The 12974-nt window shown below is 36.2% G+C and overlaps 1 protein-coding gene across 1 annotated transcript in view; it reads left to right on the top strand.

Annotated features, from left to right (window-relative positions):
• CACNA2D3 (calcium voltage-gated channel auxiliary subunit alpha2delta 3) overlaps positions 1-12974 on the top strand; it is a 768110-nt gene that overhangs the window by 719657 nt on the left and 35479 nt on the right. Inside the window, 1 exon segment of the mRNA XM_036869418.1 lies at positions 706-817. Coding sequence (XP_036725313.1) covers positions 706-817 — 112 coding nt within the window.

The following is a 12974-nucleotide window of genomic DNA, read 5'->3' on the forward strand; positions in this document are numbered from 1 at the left end:
TATTTCATTGAAATCTCACATCAGCCTCTAATAAAAGAACTATATTATCCGAGTTTACAAATTTAAAAAAATTGAGACTTAGGTTTTGGAATTTGCCCACTGGACATAACTTGTTTAAACTAATTAATCTACCACCAAGCCCTTACCAAGTACGTACTGTGTACTCATCCACGTGCCAGGGTTATTTAGTACTATCTTACTGGACAAGGAACTTCATAATAGTAGGATTAGGTTCGTGGCTGTGTTTCAAAGACATTATGTATTTTACTATTCCATATTTCAATTTTGTTTCTGTAATAAAACCATGCAATTGTATCATGACCCTAAATAATGTGGTGGAACTTGTATTTTATACATTTATTCAGATGTATATACGTGTGTGTGTGTGTGTTGTTGTCACTGCTAAGTTCAAGTAAGTATGAGGTCAGAGACCAAGTGACTGATGTTGTCCCAGAAAGTAGAATTCTTGTGATGCATAAATGATAGTTGATCACGCCAGCAGAACTGCTTGAGGAATTATAGCTTATAGAGTTGCTTGGCAGATGAAATCACTTGACTAATTAGAAAATAATGCATTATGCTGTGCCTAGAAAAATCACAGAGCAGCAGGAGCGGAACTGCGTTCTGAGTTACTGTGGGCTGCCAGTCACAACAAAGCCTGTGCCTTGTATGCTTTATCATTTTTTTTTTTCCTTACTCCTACAGCCCAGAAATTGAAACAGACCCTGGAGCCTTGTGATACTGAATATCCAGCGTTCGTCTCTGAGCGCACCATCAAGGAAACCTCAGGGAACATTGCTTGTGAAGACTGCTCCAAGTAAGCCCCCCCTGCCCCTTTCTGCTCAGTATAGAACTTTTCCAGACAGGCCAGTGCGGCTGGCACGCGTAGGATTACGTTGAGAGCTGGAAACATGGCTGCCCTCTTGTGTGAGGAAGTATTTCCATCAGCTTGGAAGAAACATCATTTGGCTTTGCTAGAGAGATCATTTAGAGTTTGGGAAACATTCAAATGTATGAAAATATATCCTAGAATATAAGAGATTTTTAGTCCAGTTTGTAGATGGGTGGAAAAAGTCCTGATTGGTTTTTTTTTCCCAATTGACAGTAGGCAATTTCAGCTATTTGGGGAAATTTCTCAGGTGTTTTTATTGAAGGCACCGAGCCTTCAGGATTCACCCAAATCTGACATATTGGAAATGATTTCTTGGAGGCTTAATATGAGTGTCCCTGATTACTGATGAGGTCAGGCCTCTTTCACTGGTTTTATTGGTCATTTGGGGTCTCTGGCCTCTTCATTCCTGTTGGCAGTTCTCTACTGGGTGGTGGATCTATTCTTACTGATTTGGGCATTCTTTCGTTTCAGGTATGATTTCTTTGCAGTTCTCTGCTCTGTATATGTGTCTTATTCCTTGGTCTATCTCTTCACTTTTTATAGAAGTCTATAGATGCACATAAAATTTTTTTTGATTTGATTATTTTAATGTAGTCTAATTTATTCTTATTTTCTTCTTCAATTTGTGCATTTTGTGCTTCAGAAAGTAGTCTCTGCCCTGATGTAATAAATACATTCTCATATATTTTTATTCTGAACACTTTAAAGGGTTGCCTTTCACATTAGAACTTTAATCCCTCTGGAATTTACTTGTGTGAGTGTCATGAGGTAAGGTCTAATTTGGTCCTTTTTCATATAGTTGGCCTGTTAACCAGCACTTTATATTGAGTACTTTTTATTTTCCAATACATATATTATGACACCTGTGTCATGGGCTGAATTCCCATCTATTTGCAGATCTGTTTTCAGGTTTTATGGTTTGCCAAAACCTGTGTCAACACCGTATCTCTTTAATTATTATATCTTTGTAATGTGACTTGATAGCCAGGAGAACAAATCTCTTTTTCTTATTCTTCTTCTAAATCAACTTGACTATTCTTGCCTGTTTACTCTTTTGTATTAATTTTAGAATCAGCTTATTAATTTTGATGAATTATGCTAGGGTTTTGATTAAGATTGCTGTAAGTTATAGATTAATTTGAAGATAAGTGCTATTTTTAATGATACTGGACCTTCCCACTTATAAGCTGAATATCTCTCTTTATTTACATACCTATCAATTCAGTTTTATAATTTTATGTTAGATTTATACCTAAGCAGCTTATGGTTTTTTGCTATCAGAAATGGCATATGTTTAAAACTACATTATCTGATCGGTAATTGCTAACATATGAGAAGCTCACTGATTTCTGTATGTTAAATATCCTGCATCCAACTGCTAACTGCTCTTTTAGATCTAATAGTTTGTGTATGGGTTCTCTTGGACTTTTTTTCGTACAGAGTAATACCATTTGTAAAATTTTCCTTTCTAATCTCTACACTTAATTATTGTTTTATTGAACTGGACTTCTGATACATTTGTTGAATAGAAGCTGTGAGAGCAGACAGCTGTGTCTTGTTCCTAATTAAAGGAATTGCTTGTAATAATTCCATGTTAAGTATGATGTTTGATATAGGGTTTTTAAATTGTAGGAAAATATAAATAATATAAAATTTACCATTATAACTATTTTTAAGTGTACAATTCAAGGGCATCAAGCACATTCCAGTGTTGTGCAACCTTAATTATTATCCATTTCCTAAATTGCTATGAGTTTTTGGTAACCATTTATTAGGTTAAAGAAAACCTCTTCAAGTGTACTTGTTGCTCTGGTTGTTACTGTTTGAAACTTGAATGGATGTTAAAATTTATCAAAAACTTTTTCTACATCCATTATTAAAATAATTTTAATTTTTAAATATGTTGTTACATTAATATAATTTAAAATTTTTTAAATCGTGAACTATATCATATATATTATAAATATCTTTAATAGTAGATGGGTTATCTAATATGAAAACATACTTGCTTTCCCAGGATGGACTTTCATTGTCATGATCACAAAAAACGGAAAACAAAAACCATATTACTAGATTCATTTGGTCATATTATATTGTGAACATTTGCATCTGTGCTCAAAAAAGAGAGTGGACTATGCTTTCCCTTACTTGTCCTGTCGTTTGGCTTTGCTGTTAAGGTCATTTTATTGTCACAGAATTACCTGAAGAGTCTTCTTTCTTTCTCTAATATCTTTAACATTTTGTGTAAGATTAAATTATCTTTCTTGTAGATTTAGTAAAACTACCTATAAAACTGTCAGTGACTGATGGGTTTTTGCTTATTTGTTTGTTTTTGTATGTGAGTAAATTTTCAGTCACTCAGTTTCCTTTGTGGTTAGGTAATATCTCTTTGGAATTTCCATTTCTTTTTTAAATGATTTTGGTGATTATATTTCTGAGAAAATTGCCTGTTTCATCTCACTTTTCAAGTTTATTGCATACATTTGTAAATAGTGTTCTCTCTTCATTAAAAATGTTACCATATTTGTGATTTTGCCCCTTTTAAATCACTCTCTCCTTCCCCTGTCTCCCTCCTTCGCACCCTCTTGTGTTTCCTCCTTTCCTCTCTCCCTCCCTCTCCATACTGGCACAGATAGGTTTGTTTTGTTTTTCTTTCCAAAGAACCATCATTTAGTTTGTTTCATTCTCTTTGTTTCTTTGACTTTCTATTTCATTTATTTTGCTTCTTATCTGTATCATTACCTTTCTTCTATGTTTTTGGGATTTACCCTGTTTTTTATTTTCTATGATTTTGTGTTTGATGCTTAACTTTTTCAATTTCATTTTTCAGCTTCATTTATATATATGTATATATAAATATATAAACTTTCTCTCTACATTCCAGTTTATCTTTGTAAATTTAATATAGACAGTTTCGTTGTTATTCAGCTCTAACAATTTTCTAACTTTCACCATTTTTTTGATCTGTAAATTTTTAAATAGTGTTTTAAGATTTCCTAGTATATGGGTTTTGAGGCTATCTTTTTTTTTATTATTGATATCTAATTAAATGACATCATGGTCTGTATAACACATGTGTTTTAGTATGTGTGGAGACTTGCTTTGTATTCTAGCATTTGTCCCCATGTTTTTGAAAGCAAGTTTTATTCTCTAAAAGCTGAGTACAGGGATTAATATGTATTCATTGGATCAGGTGTGTTTATGTGTTTCAAACTTTTTTTTTCTTGGTCTGTTTTAGATGTCAAGCTCTCACCAGGCTTATGGATTTTTCCATTTCTTCATGTCATTCACTTTGTTTTGCTTTCTATATTGTGAAGCTATATTACCATGGATATTTCTGTTCAAGACTGGTGTAGCTTCCTAATAAATCATTCCTTTTATCATTGTGTAATAACCCTCTTTATATGAAAGTCTTTATGCTTTAATGCCTGTTTTGTTTGATAATAGCATAGGATTAGTAGTTCTTCTTTAGGTAATATTTTCTAGGCATATTTACCCCTTTCCCTCCATTTTCAAGTATTTTTTTTCTTTTTTGTCATTTTGCATTAGGATTTTGTATTATAAATAGAATATAGCTGGATTTGAAATTTTATTATCTCTATTATTGCAGATTTAATCTTTTAAAATTTATTTTGCTTACCAATAAGTTTGTATTTATTTCTGTTGTCATTTTGTTTTCTCTTCCCCATGCTTTTTCTTTTCTTTTCTTTCTTTCTCCCTCTTTCCTTTCTTTTCTTTCTTTCTTTTTTGCCTTCTGTTGTATTCATTCTGTCTTCTCCATTCCCTTTTTTCCCTTACCAGTATACTAGTGTATACTAGCAAAGTATACACTCTGTTCTTTTGCTAGTTACCTTTAACCTTTTAAACATATTTCAGTTGGTCAGGATCTCTTCCTTCCTCCAGAACAAACAAAACCTTAGAACCTCTAACTTGGATTACATCTCATCTCTTTCATGTAGTATTTTCTAACATTTTAGTTCTACTGTGTTCTCAACCTACCAAATATTTTATTACTGTTATTGCTGCCTATAGTAAATGAGACGTTTACCAAGTTGTTTACTTACCACTGCCTTTGTTTTTAACCATTGTTTTTGGTTCTACAGTACATTAGAAGTTATTTTCAGGAATGATCTGGGAGTGATAAATTATCTCATTCTTTATTTGAAATTTCTTATTTAATATGTACTCTGCAGTGATAATTTAACTTCATACTATCTAAATTGATACTTTGAAGATCCTATTCCATTGTCTTATGACTTTTAGGTTTGCACCTTTATAAGTAGTCTGGCTTTTCATTCCCCTCTCATGGCTTTTAAAGTGTGTCTCTTTAATGTTCTGAAGTATCACTGAAGTGTATTTAGATTTAAATATATTTCTGTTTGTGTACTTTATTCTACATAATTTCCTTAAGCATATTAGAGTTCACTAATTTCCTTTTGATTGTGTCTAGTCTGCTGCTTAAAGAGTCCATTGAGATTTTTTAAAAATACTGCATTCTCTTTTTAAATTGAAGTATAGTTGATTTACAATACTATGTTAGTTTCAGGTGTGCAAAGAATCCATTGAGATTTTAATAAGCTTGTCTTTTTTATTTCTAGAAGTTTTATTTGCTTATTTTAAAAATCTGTATATTTTTTACATAAAGTCTTATTCTTAAGTTTCTATAACCAATAATAAAGGCCTTTTAAGATTATTTTAATAGTTTAAATTTTGAAGGTACCAATCCTGTTGTTTCTTGTGTCTACTTTCTTTCCTGGTTGATTATTTTCTCATGTGTTTTGTCATTTTTGACTGTGAGCTGATCTTTGCTATTGATTATTTTTGTGAGAACAGAATAGAGACCGAGTTTCTCTTCACAGTAGATTTACATTTGGGCTTCAGTCATGTATCCTATTGCTATTGACTGCCCAGAAGTAATTGTTATGTAAGTTTTTGTAATTAGGAGTCCCTTTATCATATAATTACAGTAAATATTTTTCCTAAGCAGCATGTTGTTTATGCTTAAATTGCGATTTCTCACACTAACATTGTTTTACCCATTCAGAGCCCCAGACAGTACCAGATTATCAGGTTTTTACACTTAGTTATAAATGTACAAGTTAGCTTTTAGCGTCTTTTCTTGTAAGTTCCTTTGCATTTAAACACACTTGTTTTGTTTTACTATTTCATCCAGCATGTCTAAGTGTTTAGAGCAGAATAGCTTCTGTATTTGCCCAGTCCACCATGTCATAGTTTACTACATCAGCTGAGGACTTTAGAGCCACCAGAGGAAAGCACTGAAGTATAGTGGTTTAGTGCTGGGGCTATGGAGTCAGAGGGTTCAGAGTGTGAGTCCTAACTCCATTAATTGCTAATTGTGTAACCTTGAGTAAAAACCTAAGTTCTCTGAAACTCAACTTCTTCCTGAGTAATTTGGGGGATAATAATGGTAAGCATATCATAGACTTTTTATAAGAATTAAGTGGGAAAATTTATGTTGTGAATTTAGCATAATGCTTGGAAGAGAGTAAGTACTCAATAAATGGCCACACTTAACACAAACATAATACCATACCAACTTAATATAAAAAGTTTTTAACATCCATAAGCCATTCTGTTGAAATGTAAATGTTCCTTTTCAAAGTCTAACATCACTTCACTACTATAGAATTCCCTGGAGAAAGAGGTAATTCAGATGACCAAAGTTCATGTATGACTTAAGGATTGTTGACTATTCATGGCTCTGTGAAGCGGACGCTACTGGTTTTATAATGATCATGAACCTTTTTTTTTTTAACTATTTATTTATTTATTTGGCTGCACTGGGTCTTAGTTGCGGCGTGCGGGATCTTTTAGTTGCAGTATGCGGGATCTTTAGTTGCGGCGTGTGAGATCTTCAGTTGCGGCATGCAGGATCTAGTTCCCTGACCAGGGATCAAACCCAGGTCCCCTACATTGGGAGCACAGAGTCTTAACTGCTGGACCACCAAGGAAGTCCTGATTATGAACCTTTTTGAGCAGAGGGATATTATCTCCCCATTTATCATAACTACAAACTCCATGAGGTGGCCAATATCTCTTAGCAAATGATAGGCAATCATATTTAGTAGAGTAAGTTAGGTTTCTCATTTCCATTCTAAGTGAGAAAACAAATAGAACCAAGATGGACAACTGCTAGGGCAAGCAGTATTTTTCCTTGTTGACTTGTAGTTAGAAACCAAAGATATGAATGCTGCTTGATAAAAATAAGTGACCTAAAGGTTTCAAACTAAAGAGAAGACTACCTTTCATTCAATGGGAGGTTAATGTGTTCTTGCTACAGCCCGGAAACTGTGTAAGTGCTTTGGGGAAGCCAAGGATGAATAAGATAATGAAGTTGATGCTGAAGGTATTTGTACCCCCCATGACTAGTCTTTTTCAGAATTGAAATTCCACACTGGGTTGAAGACCCACAAGAGGTTGGAAAGTTGAGTAAGGCCATATACAATTTGCAGGCAGCAGTGAAAAGATACCATAGCCTTGGGAAGATTTTACTTTCAAAGCTTTATTTTAAGACCACCACCCAGCAGCTCTGTCATAAACTGTGGAGGCAAACAGTAAAGGCTCTGGGGTCTGAGTGAGGAGAGGAACAGGGGCTTGTGCTTTTCCTTTCTTTTTTAGTAAATTTTTTATTGACATATAACGTATACAGAAAAGTGTACAAATCGTAAGTTTGTCGCTTGATTAGTTTTCTCACAAAGAGGACACCTCTGTGTAACCAGCACGCAGGCTAAGAAGTGAAAGAACATCATCAGCCCTCTAAGAAGCCCCCCACCTACCCCCTTCTGGGTGCAACCCCACTTACCATAAGATAACCACTCTCTTGTTTTCTAACATCACAGATTGGCTTCGCCTGTTTCTAATGTCTAATTTGTGAGATGACAATTTAGTTTTTAAGATATGAGGGCTGATACATAAATTACCTTGAAGGATGTTTCTAAGGAATTTGCCTGGAAAGCAAAATAGGTCTTTAGGGAAAAAAATTAAGGATAGCTTAGGACGTCAGTGAACATTTCTTGATTGTGAATTATATCCTAGACACTGGGCTACACTGTGGGGAGACAGCAGTGAATGAGGCACACATGGTTCCTTCCTCATGGAGTTTACAAGGAAGTAACTAAGCAATGTCAACACTCCCTGCTTCATGCCAGGATTAGAGAGTAAATGTCACACAGGAGCACAGAAGGGAGGCTTGGAGTGATCAAGAGAGTCTTCCTGGAAGAAGTAGCATCCAATATAAGACCACCAAGTATGGAGGAGTTAACAGGTAGGAGTATCCAGGCAGGGGGCAGAGCCTTGTGGAGGCAAAAGAAGTTGTGGTTTGTTCCACAAATGGTTGGAAGTTCAGGGAAGCTGGAACACAGAGGTGGGGGTGAGGCAAGATGAGGAGGAGGCAAAGAATGAGTAAGGCCCCAGTCGTATTGGCCCTTTGATCCTGTTGCAGAGTACTAGTGCTTTGAAGGACTTCACACGCTACCCTGACACCCATATGGAACAACTGAGAAGTTTTAAGGAAGGGAGAAAAAATGATCAGATTCCAGATGATGGGAGAAGTGACAGCAATAATGGTGACGTGGGACCGACCTTTGAAGCAGAAACTCCTGATTCAGACAGGCCATTTGCTGCACCTCTGAATGTACCCCTCCCAGTACGCACACCCTGATCCTAACAGAGCAAACTCATCTGTTTCTTCTTCTTCCTCCTCCTCCTCCTCTTCTCCTCCTCCTCCTCTTTTTAGGGATTAGAAATTGACAGGTTGGCTGGGGTGAGTAGTTAAATGCGAAGTCGATTCATGACTATTTTTTTTTTCCTAATCCGAAAATTTTTGTGAGGCTTTGTTATAAAATTATGATATGATGCTCATATCAATCTAAACAGACTCATAAAGAATAGTCTCATTGAAGGCTTTTGAAGGATTGAACTCTTTTATTCTTGTCTTTTGCATATCCCATTCTCTCTGGCTTTCCTTTCTCCATTTTATGAAATAAAATTTATTAGAATATATATGTGAGTATTTATCAAAGAATGAAGATAACATTTTGTATGAGCTTTGTATTCTCGGAATGCAATATGTTAATGAGGAAAATAATGTTATTTGACTTTTGTCCGCTTTCCCTTCTTGCTGGCAGGTGGATTTTTCAGTACAGTGGCCAACAGGTTTGGTGGCAGCCAGGCAGCTATATTTGCCTATCTGCTTTACATTCAATGCATGTAGAAATTTGTCAACCTTTACCTGGAAAGAATGAGATTTTGCAGGACTAGTTCTCTTAAGACAGTTACTAATTTTTGACCAGCTTTGTAGGTAACTTCAGGTCAGGGGCAGTGACATTCAAAAATAACACAATTCTACAGTATTTGGCGATGAGTGAGTTGGAAACTGAGTTTGGTGAAAATTACAGTATTTCAGAAATTACGCACTAAGATCTTTTTCAAAGAAAAACATCTCGCCTCCCGCAATGGAACATATAAAGCTGTGTCCTTTACAAACCATTTTCAAGGCAGCGATTACTTTCCTCCACAAGCAATGGCAAACCATAGAGCAACAATCCCAAAGGACTGTGCACTTCCCACGGGAACGTGCTCCGTGGGGCAGTTTGCTCGTGGACTGTCATGAACAATCTTCCCATCTCTCAGAAGACATCAGATGACCTTGGTGCCTAAACATCTTGCTAGAACTCAGGAAACTATGTCAGGTGGTTCTAGCCATATTGTAAAAGTCTTTTTGGTCTCCAGCAATCTTTGAAGACTGGCTGCTCCCAGCTCCATCTCTGTGTCCTGTTTCCAGAATCCCTTGTTGGCTTTATATGGAAAAAACATCAAGAGGTGACTCAGTTGCTCTAAATAGAAACCTTCACAGTGGCAACTCCAAAAGTGGACATTTATCTGTCTATATCATAGACAGATACATTATAACAGAGGGACAGTATGCAATGTTTAAAAAAGGATTTTCAAAAATATAGGGTTTATTAAGAATGCAGGAGCCTAAAAGAAAATAAGAATTTACATAAGAATGTCATTAGGGTTGGTGGTTTGGCTGTGTTAACCAATAATTTTCGTCATTCAATATCCCACTGATTATTAAATTAATCTGTTATTCAAACAGCAGTCTAAAACAACTCAGCCCATATTTTCTGGGCATTTGTGACTGTCAACAAGCTTAACAAAATTGGATATCTAAAAAGAATGCAATGTTTTAACTACTTTCCAGTACATTGCTTTTTTTCTTGTTACCCCCCTCGCCCTTTGCTGAGAAAGGGATCCACAAAGGTTCCCTTGGAATGAGAATCAATTGCTGAGTTAAACACTTATAACCAATTTAAAAAATAATTAATCAAGAATGAAATTAAACATGTGTCACATTTTTAATGCCAGAGCTTTAAAATTCTTGTCACATGTCAGTGCTGGCAAGATATTAATTTCTAAGTCAAATTAGATTAGATTTTTATGTTGTTGTTTTGTGTGTCTATGTGTGTGTCCTTTTTTTTTTTTTTTTTTTTTGGTAGTATTGCTCATCACTTTTCATAAGAATTATGTTGCCATCAATTTCACTTTGGGATCTGCACACAAGTTTTGCTCATCTTCCTGGAAGCCCCAAAAGCTGTGGCTACACTTTTCTTCTCTCATCACTTCTCCCCACGCGCCTTTCATTTATCCACTAAACTGAAAGAAAGTAATTGGTCTCGAAGCTGTGTTGACATGTTTCGTGGGCTACAGTTCAGAGAACCATGGTTCAGGGATTCCATTTTCCTACAAACGACTCCAATTTCCTGTTGAGGGCTTATGCTGGGTGGGTGATTTACCACAATTTCTTCAGACTGTTCTCAGTGAATGCCCTGCAGGTGTTCTTACCAAGTGGATCTTACCAAGTGTACCACCTGTACAGTGGACCCACTGCATAAAGGGGACATGGTGTCTTCCTGGAGTAAAGACTAAGAGGATGGGCTCTGGGATTGGGCTGCAGTCTGGGCTACAGCACTTAACCATGCAAAGATTTTAACCAGTTATTTAAATATTGTAGGTTTCAGTCTGCTCATCTCTGAAAGGGGTATAATACCTGTCTCACAGGATCTGTATGTGGGATTAAAAAAAACTACAGCCCTCATATTTCTCACAGTGCCCAGCACAGAGTAAATGCTTTATAAACTGGAGATATTTTTATAGAGCACAGTCCACAACCCCATCTGTGTTGACAGTGTTGTAGGAAAACCACAGAGCTCCAGTCAGTCCCCTCTTCCAGATTTCTTAGCCTGGAAGGTAAAACTAATAGTTTCAATCAGAAAAAGTAGTTGGTGAGGTTTTTGCTCCAATGAGATTGTTCTAGATAATATAAATCTTGGAGTTTTGCCACTTTCTGGATCTACTTGAGCTCTTGGTTCATGAAAAATTTGGAATTCTGAGTTAGGGACTACACATATTCAATAGCGATCAGATACTTCATTACACAAATTAGATACAGACTTTGCCAGCGGGAATACATTAGTGTCATGAATAATATAATTTGTAGGTGTTAAAATGTAACAGTTTTTAACCACTTAATTTGCAAGCATACACTAATTTGTTGAAATACTTTTGTATCTCCTGCTCTGTAGATTCTTGCCAAACTACTGTACTCAATCTTGTTTTAAACGTGTAAATAAATGTGATTCAATTTCCCATGAAATAATCATTGGCCCTTTTATACGGTCTTAGTTTAGTTCTAAACAAGACAACCTTCCTACTCTGCAGTGAAATTAGCACCAAGGGTCAAGCTCTTCCCTTTGGAGATTGAGGGTTGTGCGCCTTATTTTTCTCCAGGTTTTCCCTTGGTGTCATTTACTCTCTTAGATCTAGCCATGTTGGCTGGTAATGAGCAGAACATAGATCACCGAAATCAAAATAGTTCCTATACCTTTGAATTTTTATTTATTTATTTATTTTTGGCTACGCTGGGTCTTCGTTGCTGCACACAGGCTTTCTCTAGTTGTGGCAAGTGGGGGCTACTCTTCGTTGCAGTACACAGGCTTCTCATCGTGGTGGCTTCTCTTGTTGTGGAGCACGAGCTCAGTAGTTGTGGCTTGCAGGCTCTAGAGCGCAAACTCGGTAGTTGTGGCACACGGGCTTAGTTGCTCCATAGCATGTGGGATCTTCCCGGACCAGGGCTCGAACCCGTGTCCCCTGCATTGGCAGGCGGATTCTTAACCACTGCACCACAAGGGAAGTCCTCCCTTTGAATTTTACAGTGTCAAGCCCATGCATCTCAGATGGTGGTATAGGAATAAATTTTGGATTCTAAAAGCAATTTCTTTCCATCGCAAAATATTTAAAATATGATTCTATCAAATATAAAAGTTTTTCAACAATTTGTCATATAATGTTAATGACCTGCCACTCATTCCTTAATAAAGAGCTACCTTCTTTTTATATTATGGTATGGAGCTAGGCTTGAATAATTTAATATTAGCTCTTACAATGAACAACCTAGTTAGTGCTGTATGTTTGTGTTTACTAAAAACATCTTGGCTTTAAACTTTAAAAAGGAGGAGGGGGAAGTAAATGCTTATCTTGGGAGCTTTATTTTGGATTGTTGCAGCATCGCCAGAAGATGAAAATGTGGCCCATAAACATTAGAATAATTGGGATTAAAACCTCTGATTGATTTTTGTACCAATTCTTCTGAGTCTCAATTCAGTGAAGCACTTTACTGGAGACAGGATTTCACTGATTCTCTTTCTCAGTTGCTTAAAGGAAAAAAGTGCCCTATTTCCAGAAGCAGCCATGATTACAACTTTGAGGCTCCAGATAGAACGGCCATTGTTGTGTAGATGTTACTATCTTTACTTGCTCTTTGATAAGCCACATTTGGAGAGGTTTTAGTACAGGAAATGTTGTAAATTACCGTTTTTCCTCGAGAATCCATGACGCAAAATGAGAGGGGCACATGTCTGTAATGGCTAGGCAGATCTCTACCTGACATGAATTAGTCTCACAACAATTTCCCATTTGTACATTTCTTAATGTGTGGGAAACCTGGGCGGGAGCACATGTAACTTTGGCTGGGCTCACGACACAGTGAGGCTTTCCTCTT

The sequence above is a fragment of the Balaenoptera musculus genome, chromosome 11 (genome assembly GCF_009873245.2).
Source record: "Balaenoptera musculus isolate JJ_BM4_2016_0621 chromosome 11, mBalMus1.pri.v3, whole genome shotgun sequence".
Lineage (NCBI taxonomy): Eukaryota > Metazoa > Chordata > Mammalia > Artiodactyla > Balaenopteridae > Balaenoptera > Balaenoptera musculus.